The 12,553-nt window shown below is 36.5% G+C and overlaps 1 protein-coding gene across 4 annotated transcripts in view; it reads right to left on the bottom strand.

The window, feature by feature from the left end:
* Nucleotides 1-2,338: 2,338 nt before the first annotated feature.
* SCUBE3 (signal peptide, CUB domain and EGF like domain containing 3) overlaps nt 2,339-12,553 on the bottom strand; it is a 114,566-nt gene continuing 104,351 nt past the window's right edge. For all 4 annotated transcript variants that reach the window (XM_014052583.2, XM_014052585.2, XM_014052584.2 and 1 more), the window contains 6 exons: nt 11,450-11,617; nt 8,948-9,109; nt 8,507-8,704; nt 7,363-7,515; nt 6,860-6,939; nt 2,339-5,363 (listed from right to left, as the gene is read on the bottom strand). In XM_014052583.2, the coding sequence (XP_013908058.1) occupies nt 5,214-5,363; nt 6,860-6,939; nt 7,363-7,515; nt 8,507-8,704; nt 8,948-9,109; nt 11,450-11,617 (911 nt within the window). In that variant the 3' untranslated portion in view covers nt 2,339-5,213. The remainder of the gene's footprint in view (nt 5,364-6,859; nt 6,940-7,362; nt 7,516-8,506; nt 8,705-8,947; nt 9,110-11,449; nt 11,618-12,553) is intronic.

The following is a 12,553-nucleotide window of genomic DNA, read 5'->3' as shown; positions in this document are numbered from 1 at the left end:
ATGTTGTGATGGAAATTTAACTATTTGGAAAAAGGAGTTAACGCTGTACCATCTTTTCTAGAGTCAACTCCCTCCCAAAGAAACAAGCTTATTGCTAAACTTGATAAGACGTCCGTTTATTAACCTTACATTTTAACCCCCTGCTTCTGCCAACTTGTTACCGCAACTAGGTGTCAACCAAAACTTGGCAGCAAAAATCTAGGCAAATAAGGACAGTAGTTTATTCTTCTGTACTTATATCTAGTGTGTCATCCAGATTTTTTAACCAAAATATGTAGTCCTAACAATAACTCCAGGAGAAAGAAATATGAAACACTAATGCCATTTTGATTAGAAGCAGTCTACTTATCAGTTACCACAAATATCTGAAAAATAACAATATAGAAGGAAATTTCTGTCTTCCAAACCATACTCAAAAGCCAAGATTTCAGAAATCAAACCAAGTTCATTTTACATGAAATCTATTTCTTAGTATGTACGCAAGAGCAGGTCCTTTTGCCCATGATTCAAATAGTCGGCACATTTTAACAATTTGGTATCAGAAGAACAAACTGAAACACTTTTGACTAAGGGGTAAGCATAGTAATATACTAGCAATAAGGTCCCCAATCATTTATTTAACTAGAAAGATTGTGCAACTAACTGATCCGTCAGCTTTTAAAAATAGTTCAACTTTGCACTGTAGCAATGAAAGAATAAAAGAATGATAGCAAAGAGTAGAAATTGCAAAATATCCAGAATTTCTCTCCATGATTCTACTGCATATAGTAAAGACTGTATATAGAATTTGAAGAGATGGCCAAATGAATGTAATTTTGACAAGTGTGTAGACTTCTACTTAATGGAGGAAAAGCATGGTGGTTATATCCAGCCTCTAGAAATAATGTACTTCTGATTTACAGTTATTGAAAAACACAAAATGTTACTATAAAAGAAAAGTATTATCAAATATTATCAATATTAAAAATATTATCAAATAATCCCAAGTAATAATTATATCCAACCTCTAGACTTAATATGCTTCTGAATTATAGCTGCTGGGAAATAAAGAATGTTATTGCCTTTCAATCCCACTTATTAGATTCCTAAAGCTTTCTGCTTGAGTATTATGAAAAAGGATGCTGGAGGAAATATGCTCTTGATGTTACCCAGCATGTTTTCCTATGTTTATTTTTTTAGAAAAGTCTCCAAATACTTTAGCAGGGAGAAATGGATATGAAGTATCCATTTAAAACCACATACCATCATATAAAAATAAAAGTAGTTCTAAAAGCTAACCATCACAAATTTATCTAAAAAGTGTATTCAGTTTTTCATACAGAAATAAATTGCCAGAACTATGCAAAAGGAGGGCTGCCAGATAAAATATCTTTCTGACTGGTGCTTAAAGTATCCCAATCTTCTTGAAGGCTCAGCACCACATCTTGAAGAGTCCCTCCTATATGGAATGGAACAACTTGCCACAGCTAACTCGCTGCAGGTAACTCACCACAGCCAACTTGCTGCAGGACAACTCGCCAAAGCTAACTCACCACAGGACAACTCACCACGGAACAATTTAACAATTCAATTTAATTATTCAAAATATTTTTTTACAAAAGTTTTGCCATTCGCATTTCATTCTGCCCCTCCTTTTGCATCCTTTCTTTAATGATTGTATTCCATTCTTTCTTTGATATTAGTGTAATTCTTATCCCGCAGCGAGTTGGCCATGATTGTCATAGACCCCTGAATATGCAGTGCAGGTCAACAACCCTTCTACCAGATCTCTCTTCAAATGGTTTTGTAAAGGCCCTATGAGCTACAACTGAGGGATACAGTAAGACCTGAAAACAAACCAAATTTCTCTTTCTGGAAAACATTGCTGAACATCTGTAATTCATACTACCTCCAGCCTTTATTAACAGTGAATAATGTTGAGAGTTGCAGCTTAGAAACATCTAAAAATGATCCCCATCACTGGTACAGGAAAAGACAAATAATTGTTTTCATTCATACTATTAGCATGTTTTCCATTTGTACTATTTTTATACAATTTTAATTGCTTTTGTATTAAAGGAGTTGTGTTTTTTATTTTTTAGAGAAATGCATAACAGGCAATAAAATGCATTTCACAGTGCAAATACGATGTCCAGGCTTTGGAACCCTATAATTGTTGGTGACTACAAATTGTCTAGTGTAAAAAAAAAATTGGCTGATTTCCAAAGAAAAAAAGGAACTAAAAAAAAGGGGGGGGGAAACAGAACTTCAAGCAGCAATAAATATACATTAGTGATTTTACAAGCAGCGGCGGGGGGTGGGGAGAATCTGGACAATCAATGAAACACAAAGATTTCCATTTAATAATTTAAATGGGCAATATGAAATGCAAACTTTTATTTTTACAAATCAGATACAATTTCTTTCATCAAGTGCAAATAACTTTATGAACTACACCTTTTTTCATTATTTTTCAAGGGATACTGCATGATGGCATATGGCACAGCAACTATAAATAATTTAGCTTTATTGCTTATATCTGGTTATATTTCCTATTTGAGATGGACTTGTCATTTTTTTTTACTTTTTACATATTAATACAGGCAAAATAGACCTCATAACAGAAACCAGGTAGAATCCAAAGCAAAATTCAACACTGTTTTTCTTTTAAAAGCTGTCCCACATTTCTGGTTATGTCTCTATTATTTTTCTCTGAAGTAAATAACTGACTTGAGTTTCTATCTCTGACCTCTTCCACAAAATAAACAAATGCTTGTAAGTTCAAGAAAATGTTGCATCCAATTAGCATTTATATTAATGGAATCTCACCTACTAAAATACTACGACTGTGTTTATATCAAAACCACTTGTGTCGGGTGCAAGCAACCATAAGCACTTGTAGATAGGCCCAAGCAGATATTTTATTGTTCATCATCTATATTATAAGTATCTTGCGCCAGATTGCCTACCTTTCCTTGGGAAATGGCAGATATAGATTTAAGGATTTAATCTTAAACATTTCCTTCTCCCTCCCACCCCGAAGATGGAATGTCTCTTTATTCCCCCTGGCAGGGCCCCTTTCCCTTCAGCTGGAGGTTCCACTGCATTCTGTTTCATGGCTGAAATGTTGTGAATTTGGTAGAACTATTTCTTGATTCTGGATCAGGTTGAAAAGAAGAAGTAGAAAACCCATAGCATGCAATACTAGGGGAAATCGGCAGTATTATATGGACTGATTATAATTGCATACCACTTTCCATAATTCTGATTGCTAATTTAGATTTAAGACTGCTTTTCATCATTAGCATTTGCACTTGAATATGAACCAGTGCTTGACTGACCGTTTATGTAACTGCGGAGTCCTTAATGCTCTCTGAGCTTAGTTGTTTGCTGGCAGACATTTCATCCTTAGTGCTAGAAGGGAGTGGGGTTTGCTCTCTTTTTATAGAGGGTAGCTTGCCCTGTCAGTTTATGTAATTTGAAATGGACCCGGAAGAAATACTTGACATGATTTCTTATCAACAAGAGCTATTCCAAAAATAAATTCAACGCAGGATTCAGCTTTGTAGCATGAGAAAACAAGAGTACCTCTGAGTAGGTGCAGACAACATTTCCCTCCTCACTAAGAACCATAGCTACATTTTTGAATTAGGAAGGAAAAAACCCTTTGAGTTAAAAGTTATGACTTTCCAAAAGACCCCAGACCCTTTTACAGACCCTGCAGCTTATTGGAGCATCAGAAAGAGAACCTAGTGATATCTGTATAGTATGTTAGAACCAAACATTCTTCTACCTGTACAAAGCTAAATTTCAGAAAGAGTGAGATTAAGTAGCACGGTGAATGTGTTAAAAAAGTTTTAATATGTGGACGGATTCCAGTATATGATTCTTGATATATTCTTTAAAGATACCTTTGATAATATTTGAATTGAATTGACTTTTAGGAGCTGCTTGTTATCAAAGCATAATTTCACATACACAAACTCTATCTTCAGAAGTTATGTTGGAGCTTACTGTAGTGAAGAAAATAAAATTCCAAGAGCTGAAAATGTAAGTTACATTTAGTCATCATTCTCCCAACTCCATGTTTGGATTCTTTTCTGTTTCTTGTACACACACATCATCTTTTCTCAGGCAGGTATAAATATTGTAGTTTCTAGTAGAAAAAAAACCCTCTAAATAATATAAAGACAACTCAAAATGATTGCACTTAATAATATGAAAAAGGTAGAAAGGAGAGCATCTTAGTGCACATTCACTTATTCCTGCTCTTCACACCACTTGTTTTCTTATCACTGAGTTACTCTTTGGCAGAGCTTACAAGTCGTCTGATCTCTCAGCACAAATGTCTGTGGGGAAAATCTTATCAGAAAATCTCACTTTTCACCAACTTCTGCTCTCTGCTCCCCCTTTCCAGACATTATTCTGTATGAGTAGGTGGCTAGACTAGGCTTTCAATACCAAAAACCATTACGAAAAGATGCTCTTCTAGTCACCACCCTTGCCATTCTCAACAGGGGTGATTTCCTTTCACATTTCTGTGATACACCTTTTTATTGTATGATCTATATCCATTGTATCCCCTCCCCCATGTATCTGGTTTGATTCTCTCTGCAAGACTGCTTGATTTATTTTTCACTTAAAAACACAAGTCTGATAAATAAGGCAGAACCTTCTACATTCCAGGTGTCCATTGCTCTCAGTTCTTCACAAAAGTGTTCAGCTGGATCAATTCCATTGCTTAGCAGTTGCTCAGTGTCTTCCCATTTCATTGGTGTCCCAGAAGCAGAGGCATCTTATGATAGCAGAAGTACTTTTTAGAAACAGTTCATGCAGAGAAATGTACCCAAGCAGCCTCTTTAGCAGCTGCCTGGTAGCACACATAATGGCATATATGTGAAAAAGCTGGACTGGAAGGTAAGGGTCCCAGCACAGGACTTGTGTGAAGAGTGTGTCATTAGTGAAATGGGTAATTTCAACAGGCTGAAACTTCAGTATGGAAACACAAAGGAGGGGATTTAGTTCCTTGTGGCCAGCTGTTCCTTCCATGGCCAATTCACCAGTAAATTTGATTCCAAGAATAGCCAAAGAATGACCAGGTATTAGATGCATCTGCATAGTGAAAATGGCGGGTTTCTATTTGTAGAAAAAATTCACCGAAAAGTAACAATAAGCATAAGAAAAAAAGTTTTCTTGGCAGTCGAGAAACCTGGAAGGTTGGTGAAAATATGAGGCTATTTGTAAGGTCTAAGAAAACTTGAAACTTTGGAGCGGAGGAGTTTGATGAAAGAGCGTGGCAGCATTTCCTTATGTTTTTCTGTGTATTTAAAGTAGTTTTGTGGATGAGCTAACACATCAAAGAAAGCCTTGATTAACTTCTTGTCCTGCAAGGGAAACAAATGACAACTTTAGATGTAACCACAAGAATTGTAATAATTCATAGACTCTTTGACAAACAGATACCCAGTCTAACTGGTACTACCTTTGTTATATAACTAGCAAGGTTGAGAATGGAATCATTAGTGGAATCACTAACCCAATAGATTATTTTATATACATCAAATCATTCCAAACCAAGCAGCAAGAAAATCCATGGAATCTATCCAGACTCATACTGCATGCTATAGTGAGCTATAACACTATTAATTCATGTCTAGTAGTGTAGCTAGAAAAAAATATAGAATCATTATGTGACAATATTATGGCACACATTTCTTTAGTAACATAGTATTGGGGAGAAATATGGAAGATAATAGACTCCATTTGTTCCTGTAGTAGTACATAGTTTGTCACTATATTTGCTAGTATTGATAAATTAATTCAGGGGTCATTCTTATAATTATTTTGATGTGACAGCAAAAGACTGGTTTTTGACATGTTTTGTGACTTGCTGTGCTGCCTTGTATATTTTATAAGTTGTAGCCAGCTTAGGGGAGCATATATTGTGCTGGTTTTGTGCTAAGGTATTTTGAGTTTCTGTGAGGTCCAAGAATACAAAATTAATTTGCTCCCTACTTTTTCAGTTTTTCTCAATGTACTGTATATCTATTTCTCCACTTCTAGGAGTGTAGAGAAAATCCTACAAACAATAATTATTTGAATTATATATTAACTAGCTAATTTTCCTGATCTCCATGAAAGTTTGCAAAATTATTCTAAATGCAGATATATACACTTCCCAATCCTGAGCTCTGGTGATAAGCTTGAAAAGCATAGCTGAATGACAAGTTTTCTGAAAGAAAATATTTTTATTATGAATAGAAAGTATTTTCATTCTGTTTGAAAAATATGGTTCTGTTTCAAATTGTGTGTAAGGAGACAAATGCCACATCCTCCCAATCTTATGTTTTTCCACTGGCATACTATTGGTGGGAAAAGAGTCAGCTACATATGTTAAGCATAAGTGCAATGCCATTATTACAAGTGTACCTTCTGTTATATTTTAAATTAAGTAAAAACAGAGGTATTTCTATAACTTCTTCAATTACTCGAGTTACTATTTCCCCAAAGGGGAAGGAACAATTTCTGGCAAAAGCTGGAACAGGAAGGAAGTCATTAAAGCCCCTTCTCACACAATTTAATGTGGATTTGCATTCAAAACTTCTACAGCTGTATCTGAAAAAAAGACGTAGGGGAAAGACTAACTGAAAACCATTTTCTAAAATGTACACTCAGCAAAAAGCTTTTTGGCTTTTATGTTAACAATTTATATTTCTCCTCACATTACAAAGAGCTCTCTAAGTTCTCTAATAAAAAATAACATTAGTTCCACTTTCAAATGTTTTAAATCTGAGATGTATAGAAAATAATGCACATATATGGATGCTAAAGGATACCAATGACTCAAATCCTTATCCAGCAATATAAAAAATAGCCTTACCTTCAATATTTCCTGATGATTTTCAGATGCATAGAGTCTGCCATCTCGGACAATGTCTTCCACCAGCTGTTCATAATCCTCTGCATTATTGGGCAAAATGGTCAGGAAGATACGAGAAAAGAAAAGCAGTCAGTAAATTTATTTCAAGTGCAATGTACTGTATACATACTGTATGGTCTGAAGCACTCAACTTTTTTATATATTTGAAATAATATCTTATTGCCAAAAAACTTATTTGGAGAATATTCCCAATTTTGTCACCCATGCTTTTCAATATCTATGTATGTTGCATGAATACTGCAAAGGCTTTAGATTTAAATGTATAAGCTATTTAGATGTGTGTAGGTATGTGTGAAAGTTTTTCAGATACATGTAATATCCATGCTTAACATCAAGACCTGGGGCCAAATGGCATCAGAAGAAGGATTAGGAAGCATAGGTCCACTCTATATGCTGAAAAGATCAAACTTCATAGCATAGCTCTATAACTTCCTCATACTTGCCATCATATGTGACATAAGGAATTTGGAAGCCTCTGGCGCTGTTAGCTTCACTGGTTTTAAAATTAATCCATAATTTTCGGGACCTTGCAGTAAATGCTATAGGCCTCTCATAAGTCTGGCATGTCTCATAGGTTGTGATGGAGGATGGAGACGCTGTAAAAGAAAGCAGATCATGCTCATACATTTTTTAGAATCACACAGCTCTTACACCATCAAGCATTAAAACATCTTCAGGGATAAAGGAAGATATGTAAGTAATGAAAGGCTTTTCTTCCTTTTGCTAAAGATCCTTTGAGAGATTAAAGGGAGGATATGTTTGAATTCCAGTTGTTTTTTTTTAAAGGAAGCGTATTTTAACAAAGTTGTATGATCTTTAGTATAAATTTTTAAAGGGCCATTTAGATCTAAAATAAGGGCAGACTCATTCACCTGAGGACATTTTGGGGAATTTAATACCACAAAAATTTAAATGTGGGTATGTATATTTTTAGAACAACAGCAAACTACCCTTCATGCAAATACAATATGGTATAGTTGCTTTATCCTTCCCATTTTAACAGATTGTCTGGAGGAAAAAAATGACAGAAGGAAGGAGACAAGAAGATTACAAATCAAAGTTCATGTGTCAATTCCATATAGAATTTTGTGAATAAGGGACAAATACTGCACAATAAAGTTCTTGTCTGAAAACTTCTGAACTTGGAGCACTTAGAGACTCCCACAATAATCCTCTTGAAGGATGCAGGCTTTCTGAGTAATAATGGCAATTAGTAAATCTTCTTATACTCATGGATTGCTCTGAAATACGTTTTTTTAATGTCATTATATTCCCAGTTTAACTATATAAGTTGTATTATATATTATAAGTATTCCAATCCAGAAAAAAAAAATCAGATCCTGATTATCAGTATTTGGAAGGCTCTCTTCTCTGTAAGGCATCAGTTTCAATGTAGAAACTAAAGATCCAAACACTAAATTCTTTATGACATGCTAGAAGAATCAGCTATTAGTTTGCTCATTATTTCCTCTCCAGTGAAGACGAAGGAAGGTGGTACTACATTTACACCTACAATATGGATCTGCTGAAAGCTGATCCTGTAAAGCTATCTTCTGTATGGTCCCAATGAGGCATTGGGTTACCTACAGTTTTTCCGCATCACCAGGACATCCCCACATTCATCCTCAGATGGCAGGAAGATTTCAGGCACCACAATCAAAATCTTGCGCTTTGGAGGTGGGTTGATGTTCCAAGTGCATTCCACATTTGCAGGATAGTTTCCAGGATAATTAGGAGACTCAATATAGCCAGTGAACTCGCCCAGTTCCCCACCACATTGACGGTCTGCAAGAAAACAAATAAAAAAATACTGGGATATCAGCTTAGGAAATGGCAGTCAAAGGAGATTGCAGCACTGCCTTGTGAGTGTAATATAATATTTGTGTGTGTGTGTATGTGTGTGTTGTGTAACATACACAAAAATAGAAAGTTGGGAAAACAGATAATTTCAGATAGTCTATACCTATACAAATTAACTCTTATTTTGTTCTTCCAAAATCTACACAACTCTTACAAGACAAAGCATACTTTTGCATTGTGATACAGAAGTGGAGCCATCAAAGTCTGTCGTAGTATTCCCAGGGCATGCAATACAATAGTTTTGACGGAAGTCTGGCTGATAGGTGCCTATTACACAACGAATGCAGCGATGGACACTGGTGTTGTAATAATGGCCTGGAGAGCATTGAACTGAAAATTAAACAAAAAATTTAAAAACCAGTTTAAATATAATAGAAAAAACATTAATTGGATAAGTATATTTTTACACTTTCAACAGTATATATAATACAGTAACAGAATGCCTTCTCATTCTCTCACTTTCTTCATTCTATAGTACTATAGTAGTCTATAAAAACACATGGTTGTATGTGGAGTCCCTTACTTTATACTCTTTATTTGCATGACTGCATTCCCACTCATGCTAGTAATACTACTACTAAATTTGCAGATGATACAACAGTGTTGGGAGTCATCTCTGGGGTGGATGAGTCTGCCTATCGAGATGAGCTGGACTAGTTACTTTTGTGGTGTGGAGACAATAACTTGGTCCTTAACACCAATAAGACCAGATAGCTTATAGTGGACTATAGAAAGAATAGATCAGACATCCAGCCCATCCAGCCCATCAATGGAGATCGAGTGGAGCAAGTAGTCACTTTTAAATTTCTTTGTGCTATCATAAAAGAGGATCTGACCTGGGGCACTCACATTGCAGCACTGGTCAAAAGGGCCCAGCAAAGTTTATACTACCTGAGACTTCTCAGGAAACAACAACTGAATGAAAAACTGCTGGTAACCTTCTACCGCTGCACCAAGTTGTTTTAACTTACTACACCTGTGTATGCTTTGCCAATTGCACAGTGGCAGATAGGACAGCACTCCAAAGGGCTAACATCATTGCCCAGAGAATCATTGGTTGCCCTCTCCCCTCTTTGGAAGAGCTTTATAGCTCCCTCTGCCTTAAGACAGTTCAAAACATTCTTAAATGTTCCCAGGATGAGATGAGTTCATCTCATCCTGGGCACCCTTTTTTTAAACTATTAATCTGGCAGATGGTACAGGATAATAAAAACAGGGACAAATAGGCTGAAAAACAGCTTCTATCCCAGGGCAGTTACTATATTGAACTGTATAGTGCAATATTAATGCAATATTGGGTTTTCAGTTCAATTTTATAGAATGTGAAGGATGTGTTTTGTGTTTTATTTTTATAATTATAATGTACACTGAAGATGGCATTTAATTTTGTTGTACAAGGTGCAATGACAATAAAGTAAACATATCAAACCAAAAGGACTCTGCGAAGCATACAACACCATACCAAAGAAAAATAAAATAAAAACATAATAATGAACGACTATTTCAAATTTAGTACAGAAAAGTAAAATACCCCTGAAAATAGATATTCACAACCAGTCAGCTGATATAAAATATTTAACTTTTTTGAGGAATTACAGAAAGATGGAGATGGCATGGGGGATAGGAGATATCCACAATGTGACAGCTTCTATAGAGAAAGCATCTCATTTTTCCCACATATCTTAGAACAGGGGTCCCCAACCCCCAGTTCAAAGCATGTCAGCAATAGGTCCACGCAAACAAGTAAAGCTCCATCCGCGTGACGCAGGCAGCACATGAAACCACACTCCTTCCGGTCCATGGAAAAACCTCTCTCCATTGAACTAGTCCCTGGTGCCCAAAAGCTTGGGGGATGCTGCCTTAGAAAGAAGAGGACTTTTCAATAGTCTTTCTGTCAAAGATGGGACCGAACAGGCTGTTTTAATTCTAATAAGCATTGTCCAATATATGTCAGTGTTACTCCACCAAGGTTTTTAAGTAAGAACCACCACTCTAAATTAAGCCAAGAAACCTACTAGCAACCAATGCAGTAAATACATTTTATACTAGCTTTTTCTATCAGATCTTCTACAAAAGCAGCTCTATGTAAAGTGCATTGCATTAGTCCAGGGCCTTCTGCTCCAGATAGGAGTATAACTGGAACCCCATGGTCCTCCTACCTACTACTACCACCTGTTATTTGGGCAGGATTCAAAATTCCAAAATGACCAAGGGGAACACAACCTTGTCTAGAATAACTATTGGGTTTAATTGTCAGAAGTGTATTGATCACTAGCAACTCCATATTGATAAGATTTAATTTGACTTGTTTTGCTCCACCAGATCCCCACAACTTCCAACACCAGTTTAAGGCTTTCATGCCATCATTGGCTCACCTCAGAATCACAGTGTGTAATTTAATGTCATCAGCCTACCATAATAGCTTCTTTGAAAAAGGGTCCACAACCACCTACTTCAAAGCAGGACTAAACACCTCCTCCCTCGAGAAGCATTGAAAACCACATGTAACCAGTGACTCATGTGCCATCTAGCCACCTGAAAACGCCAGGAGGGGCATTGATTCCCCATGCACAAACGTGTAGAGATCTAAGGAGATGATCTTGGAGGAGGAATCCAGAAGCAATACTAAGTGAAAAAAAATACATTAAACTAAAGCTGTCACAGGCATACCTTTAGTATCGCAATCCTGGAAGGAAAAAGCTCCATCATGCTTGGTGGTCAGCCCTCCACCACAATGGAAACATAATGCTCGGCCAGCTTCGGGCTGATAGGTGCCACGCACACACAACTGGCAGGGTTTAAAGCCATTTACAGAGTACTGTCCAGGAGGGCATTGACCTGTGAGCATTTAGTAGAAAAAGACATGAATTGCACTAAATGAAGTACATTCTCTCCACATATTGCTTGTAATGTGATGAATCAGTTGCATGCAAGAGCCATTATAATATATGAAACCATACACAGGGAAGCCATCCAGCACCCAATAAATTACCTACAGCAATTCTATGCTTCAGCGCTGGATCAAGATAATGGCAGTGTAAGGAGACAAGCCATTATCAGAGCTTTTTATCCAAATCCTGGCTGTGATTTGGACAAAACAGTTATTAAGCTGATAGTTATTTGGCAACTTCACAAGCGTTTGTTGATTACTTTGTTGTCAATGCATTCATTATTTGAAAAGAATGATGAGAAAGATGCTCTGACTCTTGCAACACATCTTGCCTCCCTGTTATTTTTCTAGGGGCATCTAGTGGCAACAATTATTTTTCTGTCCATTTTCAGAGAATCAGGACACCCTGTGGAAAAGTATGAACAACTATAGACTTTTATAAATTAAGTGTTTCATACTATCAACTCCAGGGCAAAACACTTTATTGAAGACAAAGCGAAATATATGATTTAACTGTTATCTTTGAGGAGGCCCTTCTGCTGAGGAGGAGACCCTGAGATATTGTGCAAGCTTGCAACACCAATAGTGCTGAGTAATTGCAAAAGCTGTTATTCTAAGCTTTTGGGACACATTTCTTAAACAGCATTAAGATTTAAGGTTTTTTATTAGCGTGGAAGGCATTCTTACAATACTGTTTCTAAGCATCTTTATTATTATTGATATTATTAGCGTATGCCGGTGCTACATTAGCCAGGAGACCACAATGCTATTGCAGAGAAGTAGTTTGGTTGCCAATTTATCACCTCTATCGCAGGACATATTTGTGCACTTCCCCAGGTGTGCCACAGGAGGGCAAGTTGGCTTCACACCAGAAAGAAAGAGGA

The sequence above is a fragment of the Thamnophis sirtalis genome, unplaced genomic scaffold (genome assembly GCF_051295495.1).
Source record: "Thamnophis sirtalis isolate CommonGarterSnake01/CBP01778 unplaced genomic scaffold, rThaSir2_p1.2 scaffold_7, whole genome shotgun sequence".
Lineage (NCBI taxonomy): Eukaryota > Metazoa > Chordata > Lepidosauria > Squamata > Natricidae > Thamnophis > Thamnophis sirtalis.
The sequence above is the reverse complement of the archived record's forward strand: the minus strand, read 5'-3'. Positions and strand labels throughout refer to the sequence as shown.